The 14,434-nt window shown below is 35.0% G+C and overlaps 1 protein-coding gene across 1 annotated transcript in view; it reads left to right on the forward strand.

Moving 5' to 3' along the window:
• LOC126354706 (ionotropic receptor 93a) overlaps positions 1–14,434 on the forward strand; it is a 328,580-nt gene that overhangs the window by 203,393 nt on the left and 110,753 nt on the right. The window contains exons 8-9 of the mRNA XM_050004573.1: positions 1,128–1,423; positions 2,568–2,661. Of these exons, the coding sequence (XP_049860530.1) occupies positions 1,128–1,423; positions 2,568–2,661 (390 nt within the window). The remainder of the gene's footprint in view (positions 1–1,127; positions 1,424–2,567; positions 2,662–14,434) is intronic.

Consider the following 14,434-nt stretch of genomic DNA (forward strand, 5'->3'; position numbering starts at 1 on the left):
CTTTCAACATTTTTGTATTGTAGGAAATACTCCAAATTCTGGACACTTGTCAAATATAAAGGCCAGTGGCTCACAAATTTTAAGTACTGTTTTTCTAATTATATAATTAGGCAGCCAAGCGTAGCCCATGTCCTTGGAGCTTGAGAACTTTGCCACTACTTTTTTTAATCTTAATAGATGTGATTAGCCTCCATCTAAAGCTATAATTACCATGCTGACGTTGCTTAAGAAGGTCAGTTGCATTAGTACTTGTAGTCTTAGTTTTGTTCCTAATATGGGTTACAGAATCCATGAAAAAAATTCTTTATCCATGTCTATTGCCATGTCATGTTCATGATAAGTGCAATGCTCTTGCACTAAAATATTCCACACAGCTTTGCACTTATTAGGAGTGCCTTCAATGTACCTTTCATATGTTTTTCTTTTTGCCATTCTAAGCTTAGTTCTGTAGGCTCTCTTATATTCAAGATAAACTTTGTACAACTCATCTTTTTGCTCTGTGCCCTATTTAGGAGAGGTTTTGAATATGGTATAAAAATACCAATTTTGTGTGTGTACCACTTAATGCTCATCTTTATAGGTTTGTTTTTACAGCTGATTTTTATAAAAGAACAAATGTTCCACAAATCTAAATAAATTTTAATGAACCTCTCAAAAGCTGTTCTAGTTTCATTTAGACCTGTTTGACATTGGTATATACAACCAACTTAATGTTTCTATGTTTCTGAATGAACAAGTTTATTGCTTCTTCCTTCTGCTCTCCAACCCAAGTCACCTTTCTGTTGGCATTGGCACCTGCATTAGGAGAAGTCCTTCAGTTTTTCACACTAGCTGCCATCTTGTCCTGTTAGCTTGCATCTATCAAGCATGGCATTTTATATTTGTCTTGAATAATAGAAAAAATATATGTAGTTTCAGTAACTCCAAATTACTAGTGCTTTCTTGATCATTATTACTTATTCTGATGTGATTCCATTTCTAATTATTAAGTCTCACATCTGTACATTCTTACTACAATCATCATGTAGTTTAGCAGACTTTTTCACTAGAAAGTAAAACAATGAATTAAAGTAAATAATCTAACAGTGTGTCTGCCTAGAAATTTTATCCTTACTGTTTACTTGCAGAGTCCACCATGGCAAATTATCCATTACAATGCCACACGAAGGGAGTTCCAATATGAGGGTGTCTTCTTCAAAGTTCTAAGTGTGCTGTCTGAGCGACTGAACTTCAGGTACAGAGTAATATTTTTATTATTCCAGCAGATATACTGTAGCACACATTCTCAGGATGCAGGAAAACTTTTTAGTGTTCATATAACTTACTGCAACCCACCTAACAATACTAACTGGGCATCAAATGTGCCGCACTGCTGCAGCCGCTCATTTGGTGGTGGTGTGGTTGCCAGCCTGTTTTGTGTCCTGTACTGTCTATAAGAGCTTCTCATTAGCTGGCAGTCACCACTGGGCCTTGCTCCCAACATTGGAGGCAGCATGGTAGCTTGCAGCTCCTATCGTTACAACATGATGTCACCTAAATGCCAATGAAATGTGGAACAGGTAACATTCGGGCTTACTGAGAGCTTTCCAACTCCAGTGTGAGTCCAGCACAACTATAAAAATTCCTGAAATTAGTCTTCACATACAAGCAGAAAAAAATGTACAATATGTATGGAAGGAGAAATTATGTGTGTATGTGCATGTACAGATTCTGGTAATAATAATTTCATGTGGCTCAATTTCCTAGTGCAGGTCTTTCTGTTGGATGTCACTTTGGTGACTTGCATTTCCCTGACCAGTTATCTAACTGGGAAATGGGACCTACAATTTAACTTGGAATCTGAAACACATTTAGTGTCTCACAAATCTCCACATCATTGAGAGGTGAATACTATGTTAAAAGGCAAAATCAAAAATCCATAGTCTGCATAGGATTATTTTGATCCCATGATCTTTGTTTCCAGGCCCAACATGGATTTTGATCAAGCTTCACTGCTCTCTGGAGCTGTGGTGGCTGTACTGCTAGGTGGCAATCACATTGTTTTGACAATGACAGGAAGACTTTAATTCATCATAGTTCATCCAATTAGCACAAAATATTCATAAATGACATATATAAAACTTCCTAGTGAAACAGTCTGTCTATTAATCAAAACCAGATCAAAATCCCTGCAGTAGTGGTTGAGATTAGCCCAAATACAGACAAAAAGCATTGATATAATTATAGATAGTTAGACAGAAGAAGGTGATAGACAAACCGATTGGTACAGCAACTACAGGATGTGTGTCAATAACAAGCAATGGTATTTTTTAATAGTTGTACTTTTAGATAAATAACTTGACAGCTATTAACTTTAGCTAAAACTTTTAATATTTTCTGTTTTTACAAAAAGTGAACTTGTGTTAGGCACAGAGGTAAGTGGCAAATGAGATAACTTTAATCAAGACAGGGAAAACTATTTCAAATATCTGTGGATCAAGAATATAGCTAATGGCATCAAACAACTTGACAAGCAAAGCTCATTAAATAAATTCAGTGACTTAATTGGCTATTTTGTCATGTTACAGCTACACAGTGATGCAGCCAACAGACCACAAAGGAAATATTGCCAATGATACTGATCTTGTTGGCTCTGATGTGATGGCTACACAGCAACAGAGTGTAAGCATCTACAGTGTTTGGGAACTGGACATAATTTTCCAATTATTATTCACATCATGATGATTATAATTGAAATATTGGATGGTTAAACATAGAGAATGAAATATACTGTCATTCCCATATTGTTAGAGAAAGGTAAATGTGTCAATTTGAGGTAGGAAGTCCTGCTCCAGAAATGATTTACTAGAAAGCTGTAAATAGATGTGAAAAAATTTCAAATTAGCTACTGGTCTGCTAATGATAATGAAGATCCACGAAGATATATTTTTGTAATAACTGTATTTTTCTGATTAACGTTTTACAGGGTACTAGATTCACAACTGTTGTTCACAGTGGCATCTCTCAGATTCTATGCAGCCATGACTTCAGTGCACACAGTTCCGTGATACCTGTTCCAACAACCTCAGTGTTGCTCATCCACTGTCACATTCAGTGAGAATTATTGCTAGGAGTGCCTCTTAAGTCTCAACAGTTGTCTCATACAAAAGACTTTTCACATGACTCTACAGGAAGAAATCATGTGGGATCAAATCAGATGAAGAAGCCGGTTGTGAAACAGGATGTCCTTTGACTATGTCAAATCAGATGAAGAAGCTGGACATGAAACGGGGTGTCCTTTTCCTATCTACATATTAGTGAATATTTTATATAGGCATCCATGCATGACATTTGGTATGTGAGCTGGAGCTCCTTCATATAGGAAATACATATCTGAATACAGATTAAATACGATATTTTCCTACAATGTGGGAGGAGCATATTTCTAAAAAAACAGAAAAGCTGATATTTTTCTTGATTAGGCTGGCTGGTGTTACAGGCAGCCTGACTGGGAATTTTGTTCTATAACTGCCAGGCATTTGCAAAGTTTGAACATTTCTGTGCCTTGAAGTTTATTGCTATATCTCTACATTCTATGATAAACCTCAAAGACGCAGCTTTACCATGCTACAAACCCCCAACCATTTGCCATTGATTGATTTTATTACTCATATTGAATAGGCTGTTTCTGAACTACTTCCTGATGCTGCAGAGGAGGCTAGGAGGGAGGGCTGTCATATACTGACTGGAGCACATCCATCCAAACACATACACGTAGAGTTGATCCCGATATTGTTGGTTTACGCATGAAGAAGAATAGTACTACATTCATTCTGGACTAGCAGAATTATGTTTAGAATTACTATCAAATTACTGTTTGATTCAACATATTGTAGGATCAGTGCTGGTCCCACAAAAAGTGTTGAGAGGAAGACTAACAGCCTTCTGAAGAAAAGTTCTTTGTCACAGGAGACTATTCAGAGTCCTACTACTTATTTTGCTGTTGTCCATAGGTTTTATGGCGTTCAAAATACCTACAAAGAAGGGGTTCCTCTCCATCCAATTGTCAGTAAAATTGGTGCTCTGACTTATCATGTAGCAAGATACCTTGCTACTTTGTTGACCCAGCTTGTTGGTCAATGTAAGCATCACATTAAGAAATCGGTGGATTTCTTATGTGAATTAGAGGGAACACATTTTAATGACACTGATATTTTAATAAGTTTTGATTTTTGATGTGGTCTCTCTCTTCACTCATATCCCTCTGTCTAATTCATTACAGTTAAGTAAGATTAGTTGGGTTTTGAGTTTATGAACCTCTTTTGACACGTATTGACTTCCACTATTTTTTATTCAGTGATCAGTCCTATGAGATGCAGTTGCAACTGAAAGTCTGTTGTCACCTATTACTGCAAATTTTTATGGAAAACTTTGACAACTATCAGTGGCTTTGAAACCTGAATGTTTTTTTCAGTAGTTTGGTGATCCTTTTGTTGTTCGACTTCATGGCACAGAGAGTTTGAACAAATTTTTAGGACACCTGAATTGAATTTACCCAAATGTTTGTTTCATGATGGATGTGGAGAAGGATGGCTGCCTTCCCTTACTTGATGTGCTGGTGAGGAGGGTGTTTGATGGTATGTTGGGACATGCTGTTATAGGAAGCCTACTCACAGTGATTTGTATCTACAGGCTGAAAGTTTTTATCACATTGCTCAGTGTGAATGGGTATTTGGTACCTTAGTTCACAGAGCCCATGTCTTTTAAGACCCTGAGAGAGGGTCAGCTGAGTTAACCCATCTTGAGGTCACATCCTGTCAGAATGGATATAGTGGAAGATGGATCAGATGCGCATTGCGTTAGTGACCAATCGTGCTCTGGATGGGTGATAATAGTACTGAGTTGACACCAAAGTCTACAGCCATTCTGTGTTATGCAGAGACTATCTTCTGTGAGATTGGTCATATTTCGCAAAAAAAGAAAAAGAAAAAAAAAAAAAAAAAGACATATGAAATGTGTTTTTGACCTCCAACTAAGATTAGGGTCATTTTAGGTTCCTTCAAGGATGACCTCATTTTGCATAAGGCAGGTGTCTATCATATTCCTTGCAGTTGTGGCATGTCATGCATTGATCAGACCACCAGGACTGTGAAAGACTGGTGTACTGAGGATAAAAGTGATGTACACTTACAACAGCTGAGCAAATTGGCCATTGCAGATCATTGTCTTGACACTGGCCATCCTATGGAATATAACGATGTGGAGATTCTGTCATTCAATTTCAACTATTGGGATAGTGAAACTTCCTTGCAGATTAAAACTGTGTGCCAAACCAAGGCTCAAGCTCAGGACATTTGCCTTTCTTGGGCAAGTGCTCTACCAAAGCAAGGCTCACGACAAGTCTTCACAGGTTTACTTTCACCAGTACCTTATCTCCTACCTTCCAAACATGGGATACTGTTACTAAGGAAGCAGTTGAGATAAAATTAGCAAGTGATCTTGTAAATAGAGATGGAGGTTTACGCTTAGATTTTGGTGGAATCCTGCTCTCTCCCTTGTTGAAAAACAGAAGGTCAGAGTTAATGCTGTCCTCACCTCTTGTTTACCAATTTTCAGTATTGATAACTTTTAGCATCAATTATCTTCAGTTGTGTGGTGGTACTAGTGTTTGTAGTGTGTACATGTGTACTTGTTGTAGTTTTGCCTTGAAGCTGCCCGGGTTGCACCTGTTGAAATAATGGCAGTTGTCAATGATGTTATCTGACTGGATTCCCTAAGTTATAATACAAGTGACTCAGAAAAAAAATTACATGAGCTGTGATCAAAAAGTAAAGGCAATTCTTTTAATTTTGAGGGCTTTATACAACGTATTTTCAAAGCTTTTTTCTTTAAGAAAAATTGAAATTTCCATTAATTTTTGATCACACCTTGTATGTATAACTGACTACTCCAGATCAAGAGTGAAAGCATCCAAGTAGTCCAACAAGAACAAGAAGTGACATCCAATGAACCCAAAAGCCTTATGAGGAAAAGAATGTAGAACAACTGAGCTCACTTACGAGAACATCCCAACTTGTCATGTACAAGTGGATAGTTAAAATGAAGTGAATAGGATGTATGTATTATTACTGAAATACATGATAATCACATTACCGAGATGCAGGAACTCCAAGAAATAAGCAAAGAGGAAGAATACCATTTTGATAAAGTACAGCATTAGGAAAAAATGTCTAAACAGTACCTGTATGTTTTGCAATATTTCAAGCATCATCAGGTATGTTCAAAGTCAGACTCTCAATCTTGGCCGATAAATCTTATGTAACAGGAAAGTTACAATCTTAGAACTGAGGGGGAAACCACAACTCTACAAAAGATAAGGAAGTTACAGAAGTTATAAAAAAATGGTATCAAAACATATAGTTTTAAAAAGAGCCACTATTCAAGGAAAAAGCCCAAAAGAGGATATTTACCATCTGAGATGCATATAATCAAAATATGGAAACATTTCTGTAAAACAAAAGGAACTGTCTGGGCTTCCTAACTGCTCTGTCTTTAGTACAAACACATTTTCTGTCTTGCTTTAATTTGTCATTTAAATCTTTCTATGCATGCTTAACATGGTCTACTGAAACTGAAAATGGAACAGGATCTGGAGAAAAGGAATCAATTAATAACAAACACAGGTTGCACACTTTGTGCAAAAACTTCCTTGCAGTAATGGAGGAGGAAAGTCCAAATGTGCTTAACGGATGTTTTCATGTACAACAGAATCAGCCAATATCAAAGCTCTCTGTGGGTGAAGTAGTTTATTCAAGACAGGTTTGTCTAGGCAGTTTGTGCATTATGATTCATTCCCAAGCACAGACAAAGGAAAGGAATGCTTTTTACACTTGGCTTGAAGCAGAAGGACCAAAAGGATGCAACCAAGTAGCCTGTGCTCTATAGAATTTCCTTGGAAACTTTGACATGTCCCAGCCAGAAAATGGTTCAGATTAAATTCATTTGCTTTCTGACTCCCATACCAGACAAAATAAAACTACAGTAATGATGCACACACTAACTGCCTTCATGGGAGAGAGTAGAAAGTTTAATAAGCTGGTACATTATTTCCCTATTCAAGGTCACAGCTAAGTGGCTCCTGACAGAGTGTTTGGTGGACTGGAGAAAGACTACTGAAAAAAGAAAGCTATTTTTTCACCATCTGAATACTATAAAGTGATGGAGTAACATATAATTGTCAAGATACTAAATAAAAATTGGGAAGAAAAGTGTCCAGTGCACTATGACCTAAGCTGCCTTTCAAAACAACTGCTCAGTGAAGAATGGTTTATGAAAAATCTAAGAATAATGTATTGTTATCAGTATCAGACCTTATAATGGAAGTACTATAGAGGATAAAGTATGGAAATCTAAAATCAGCAGCCAGGAAGTTGGGGAAGCAGCCACCTTGGGAAAAAATAAATGGCGAGCAAGGGAAAGAAAAAGGATGTCATAAAACTTATGAGTCATATAATCATACCAGAAAGAGCAGAGGAGTTTTATAAGGATACTGTTGAAAGTGATTGATAGATTTCCAGTTTGGCATGGTTGTAGCCAGTATTTTGTGTCGTATTTCAGTAAAGTGTGTTGCTATTTTGCACTTCTTATTATTGATCATTTGTGGAAAAATGTGATACTACTGTGTCACATTGTAGCACCCTATTGTATTTCTGTGCAAAATGAACATTAAAGTAGCTTTCTTTGTAATTAAAAATAAAAAAAGAAACAGAAAAAGTCACTTTGAATATATATATTAACACAACTTTTAATTTCTACCTTTGGATTTACTGACTTTTGAAAAAAGTCACTCTACTCTGACATAAAAATACAATTTTATAAAAGCCTTTTATTTATTTATTTATTTTATCCTTCTTTCAGCATTAATATGCAATTGATATCGTCAGAAGAATTACAGCTATTTGTACATTATGTTTTACATAACAAATTATTACATGGTATAACTATAGCAGTGTTGTACCCTATTAGCTTATAACTGCCTCTACACCCATATCTATACATAACAGTAAGCCTTAATTGATCAGCATTAACATGTGGTTGATGTCATCAGAAGAATTATAGCTATTTGTACATTGTCAAACACTTAATTGGAATTGTTCCTAAAAAATCAGTATCAGTGTTGAATTATCTTGTTTATATACTTAATATTTCATTATTGCACTTTAAAATGTGTTTCTTCAAAAATTTACTTTTTTGTGATTATCTATTTTTTAAAAAGTGCTACTCAGTTCTGCATTTGTATACATTTATATACAGATACAACAGAATGATTTAGGTCCTGTTTATTCCTGACATTGTGCTTCTGACACATGCCATGCTGTCAGTAGCTGCTATAGTTCTCCGTAGTGTTAAAGTTAGCATATTCTGTGTGTAGTAAGGGTTGGATTTATCTTTCTACAAAGCACTGTTTGCAATGCTCATTTCATATGCATTTGATTGAGAGCCAAATCAAGGCTCATAATCCATGTGAGGAAACACTACTTCTTTCAAGTCAGAAGTGATTCAGTTTTCTATCTTGTGTAGTCATTGTATTGTGGTATCACTTACTTTGCTTCCCTCAACCATGGAATAGTCTTAGAAACATGGTGTACAGCAGACATTTCCTACATGGGTACATGGTCTGATATGACCTGTTAGCTTGTTACAGAATCCAGTTGCCTGTTCATAAATGAGAATTGAGCCTTCTGGTGCTGTAACTGGATGTAGTACCAATTAATAGTGCTGATCAACTCTACACTTCATCTTGTAGACACAAACTGTATTCTTTCATAATTTTACATCAAGAGTGAACATTTCATTGCATGGCTTATGTCTCTCATGATATAGAGCTATTGATGGTCAGTTTTACAAATGTGTTGATAGCAGCTATGTATTAAATAAATCAATTTATTACACTGTACAAACAATAATTCTTAGATTCTTGTATTCCAGTGGCAGTGTTATCTCACAGTATGGTTGGCTTCATATACTGACACTCATCAGACCACAGTTCCATGTTTAAAACTTATACATTCCTCCATCTTCACCAAACTTGACAGTGTGTATCATCATCAAAGAACATACTGTCCATTGCTCTACAAAAATGCTGTCCTCAGATAGTAATAGTAGTAGTAGTAGTAGTAGTAGCTCTATTCATCTGTAGATCTCTTTTTTACAAGGTTACAGGACATGTCAAAGTATTTATAAGTTTAGATCAATTTCAAATAAGCTAATCCATACACACATATATTTACAGATCTCTAGTTAGAGACAATCATTAGATTTACTCCTGGTATACAATACTTTTTTACAAATAACTTATCAAATAATGTAATGCCACACTGTTCACTCGTATCTCACTATCAGTCACTGCACACACGCACACACTACTCACACATTGTTTCATAACACTTCACTCACTACACACACACACACACACACACACACACACTGGTGATCTCTAGGCCATTTTCTGTACCACAACTTCCCATTTGCTATCCTGAAAAACTGAGTCAGCATCCGTCCATAATGAGTGAGATGTTGAGCTCAGAAAGAGGAAGAGGTGTTAGTATTGTGTTATGCATAGCTTGGGGGTAAGTGTTTCTAGAAAGGAAACCCCTACTCTATATTACCTAAGTAATCTTTCAATGTATAAAATGTATTGCATAACAAGCTCTTTTTAGCCGCCTTTTAACATAAGTGTATTTTTTCAATGTTTTGAATCTCTTTTGGTAATTTTTTGTACAGTTTTATTCCTTGGTAGAAAATGCTGTTTTGAGTTTTATGTTTATTTTTTCTTGGTAAATGTAAGTTGAGTCTATCTCTTGTTGAATGGTCATGGACAAAGCTGTTTGTGCAGTAATTACCAATGTTATTTTGATGACTAGAACTGACTGGTAAATGTATTCATGTGAAGCAGTAAAAAGTCCCCAGGGTTTTGAACAGATCTTTACAATGTGCTCGACTAGTAATTTTGGTTATTATTCTGATGGCTCTTTTCTGGAGTTTGAAAACTGTGTTCATATTTTGTGTGTTTATTTCTCAAAAAAGAATGCCATAGCTAAGAATTGAGTGTACATATGAATGATACGTAATTAAAAGAAGCTGCATGTTACACACTGATGATAGTATTCTAAGGGCATAACATGCTGATGGCATTCAGTTTGCAAGTACCTTTGTGTGTTCACACCACTTCAACTGAGAATCAATATTCATTCCTAGAAATTTTGCATTTGTTACACAGTCTATAGTGGTGCCATCTAAATTTAATTTAACATTGTCATTTTTCCTCTTCAAACTGAAATTCATGGCATTAGTTTTCTTTATTTTCAGTGTCACTTTCTTGCTTATTGACCAATCATAAACTTCCTTGAAAATTACATTTGCTTTCTCAACAAGGAGTTCTATCGTTTTCTCAGCAACTATAATATTGCTGTCATCAGTGAAGAGAATTTCTTCACTATGAGTACCACTATTCGAAAAGTCATTGATGTATATCAGGAACAGTATTGGTCCTAATATGCTACCTTGCTGAACCACTATTTTAATTTATTTTGATTCTTATAAGTTTTTTAATAAATGTTTAGATCTATTTGAAGTATGTGTTATCTCTACTCATTGTACCCTATCTGTTAGGTATGATCGAAACCAGTCATTAGCTGCCCCTCTTATTCCTAATGCTTTTAATTTATTTAATAGACTCTTGTGATTGACTGTATCAAACGCCTTAGAAGGATCCAAAAATATGCCTGTGGCACACTCATCTTTATCAAGAGCAACAAGTACAACTTTCGTGAATTCTACTATGGCTGACTCCATATTTTTGCCACTTTGGAAACCAGACTGTGATTCACTTAAAAGATTTAATTTATTCAGGTAATTCATTAATCCATCTTTCACAATTACTTCTATTATTTTTGAGAATGCTGACAGCAGGGAAATGGGCTGGTAATTTTCTGTGTCTTCTGCATTACTTTTCTTAAGCGAAGGTACAATTCTTGCCTATTTTAACTGCTATGGAAATGTCCCTGATGTGAAGGATTTATTTATTATATTTGTAAAGGGGCCTTGTATAATCCCTATGCATTGTTTCAGTAGACACATTGGTACTTCATCTAAGCATATTGACTTTTTATCTTTTAGTTTTTGAACAGTTTTATGGACTTAATTCTCTGTGGCTGGAAGTAACATCATTGTATTTAGTACAACATTATTTACAGATGTTATATTTTTTGGGGGGAATTTTTGCTATAACTTCTCTGCAATACTTGAAAAATGCTCGTTTCTATAGTCTGCTAAGTTTTATTACATTATCCCCCTCCCTTAGCAGTATGTTATTCTGCGATTGTTTGCCTCTCCCCATTTCCTTTTTTATAACATCCCAGACTGCTTTGCTTTTATTCTCTGCTTTATATATTATTTTGTCATTAAATGACTTTTTTGCAGCAATGAGCACCTTCCTATAGAACTTTTTGTATCTATGATAGAAATTTAAGAATTCTGGATCACTGCGAATCTTTTTCATGGAACTGAGGTGTTTAAGTGTTGAGGACTTCTTAATACCTGCTGTTATCCATTTGTTTTGGTGAGATGTGGTTACAGGTATGCATACTTTTGGAAATGTCATTTTAAAGTTCAATTTAAACAATGTGGAGAATTTAGAGAATTTCATATTCACATAGGTTTCCTTGCACACTTCATCCCAGCTTTGTTTTTCTAGTTATTTTGAAAAATCTTTTATTTTGATTTCTGATAGATGTCGTTGGAAGGCTTGTAGTTTAAGGAATGATTCAATGCCTGATTTTACTGTTGTTATTTGACAGAGATGGTCTGATAGTCCAAGATCTTGTACAGTTACATAGCATTTTTCCCTGTCCATATTTGTGGCCAAATGATCAATTACTGATGCAGTCATTGTAGTAACACTTGTTGCAGAATTGACCAATAGGGACATCCCAAAACTTTGAAGGATTTTTATGAAGGTGAAGCTGGATTCATTTATGATATTAGTGTTGATGTTAATGTCTCCACACAGAATTATGTTGACCTTTGTACTTGAGACTTTATCTAGAACTTTTGTTAATTTATTGAAAAAAGTGTCTGCACTACCAGAAGGAGATCTATACACACACAAAATGATTAATTTCTTGGTGATGTCAAGCCCTGTTACTTCAATAGCTGATATTTCAAACTGTTTGTCTTCACTTACTGTACTGAGGTCATGTCTTGATTTGAACTGTGTTCCTTTTCTTATATAAATGCATGATCCTCCACCCCTTGAAGTAGTTCTGCAGCAAGATTTTGCCTTTTCATACAATGATAATTCTACATGTTGGATTTCTGTGTCTCTACACTAGTGCTCAGTAATACAAACTACTGTGCAGTTCAGATATTGGAGCTCAACTTCTAATAGTTGTATTTTATTTTTTATTGATTGCATGTTTTGATGGAGGATTGTTAAGTCTGTAAAATGCCCCATGTTTCTCTTTCCAATGGTTTGTTTTTCTTTGTGACATCTGGTATATGTGATATTTGAAGTGTTAAAATCTGTTTTGTGGGTGATTGTTTCAGTATTTTTAAAACTGGTGCAGATGCTGTTTAGGCTGGGGAACCTGTTGTCTGGATTTATCCTAAAAAAAGACCTACTTTTCCTACCTATGACAACAGGTATTTGATCATGTGTGGCCTGAGATCCACCCTCTATACTTTCATGAATCAGCTACCCTTCCAAGTCCTGTTTAGGTGTAGTCATGTTTGGTCAAGTTTCTAAAATGTTTATAACTCAGAAAATTTGCAGTTAAAATATGCCATAATGTACTAACAAAAGTTGTAGAGTGATGCTATATATGTAATTAAATAAATTTTAAAAAAATGAAAGAGGTTAAGAAGGGAATCAGATGGCTTAGGAAGAATTAAATAAGTAGAAAGTTTGACTGAGGAGTGAGTTTTCTCATTTAATATTGGTAGATGTGTGACAAACCTAGTAAGTAAATAAGTAAAATGGAGGAGAGATCTTATAAGAATGGATGTATCTGAAGAGAAAAGATGATAATGGGACTTTTGCTCCAAGGAAAAATGGTTTTGGAAAGCTTAGCTCAGTTCAGTCTTGTTTATATATCTGCTGACTGCTCAATACCTCAACTGTAAGGTTCATTGTTACCTTTATGCCTTTCATTATGTATATTTTACCCAGTGTCATATGAATGTATAAAAACAACATAGAATAAACCAGAGATTATAAATTTCAGTCATAATATTTAATATTTTCTTTTTCTTTCAGGTTTCATAGTTAGTTACTTTCAGTTTTTGTATGTAAATTATAAGGTACAAACCACAGTGATATGGACTGTGTACATTGTAAATACAATGTATGTACAATGTACATGTTACATAAATATAGCTCTCACTGTTACAGTGCTCTGAAAAGTAATTGCAACAAGAAACTTCTTATATTTGATGACAGGAGTAGGTGCATTAGTGTTTTTATGACATATAATGCTTCTTTTTAAGTAATTTTATTTTCTGTGATCATTTAATATGTTAATGGATTTAAAAATTCACTTTAGTTTTCTGGATTACTTGCAGGAGAATGAGAAACTAGAAGACTTAAAAAAAGATATAGTGCCATGGGACCATTTCATAGAAACTGTAGCACAGAAGAGAGTATGTAACTCATGCTTCTTATAAAAAACATTTAACTTTATAAAATTATAGTTAATTTTCCAGATAACGAATAGTGATGTCATGGTAGTGATACTTTGAACATGTATTTTTTATTTCATTGTCATGTTTTTCATTTTCCTATTTAATATTTCTTAAATGTGTTCAGTAGTTACAAACTTAGGAAAAGTAAATTAGGATATCTCTTTGACATCATCACTTATCGCCAGTAAAGTAGCCTGTCTTTACCAACCAAACAATCAACTTTTTCTCTAGTTTAGGAACAGTTGCTAACTTGATTCAATGAGTAGAAGCAGTAGTTCTTCTGGATCAGTATTTTGAGAGACAATGCCCTCATCATCAGGTTGTAAAACTTAGCTCATGAGGTTATAATGCTAAAAAGTCTACCAACATAATTGTGGCTTTCTCAGAATAAAAACATAATGGACTATGTGTCCTCATCTTACTTTAAAATCAAGACTTCTGTCAGTGGCCATCCTATTTCACACTGTACACTGCACCAGGCTTTGTACTGCTGATCTGCTGTGAGCTCCAAGTGTCAAATTGGCACTTATCCAGAGCTGCAGGGGTTGTTCTGAACTGACATTTCCATTGCATTACAGTGTGAGCACAAGTATTGGCTCAACCATAATGCTGTTCTATCAGTTACCTAAATTGTTCTCATTTTCTAAGTATATGGTTGTTAGTTTATAGCTACTTCATCAAAATGAAATTGGAAATTTATGTTTATGTATATGAT

Source organism: Schistocerca gregaria, chromosome 1 (assembly GCF_023897955.1).
Source record: "Schistocerca gregaria isolate iqSchGreg1 chromosome 1, iqSchGreg1.2, whole genome shotgun sequence".
Taxonomy (NCBI): domain Eukaryota; kingdom Metazoa; phylum Arthropoda; class Insecta; order Orthoptera; family Acrididae; genus Schistocerca; species Schistocerca gregaria.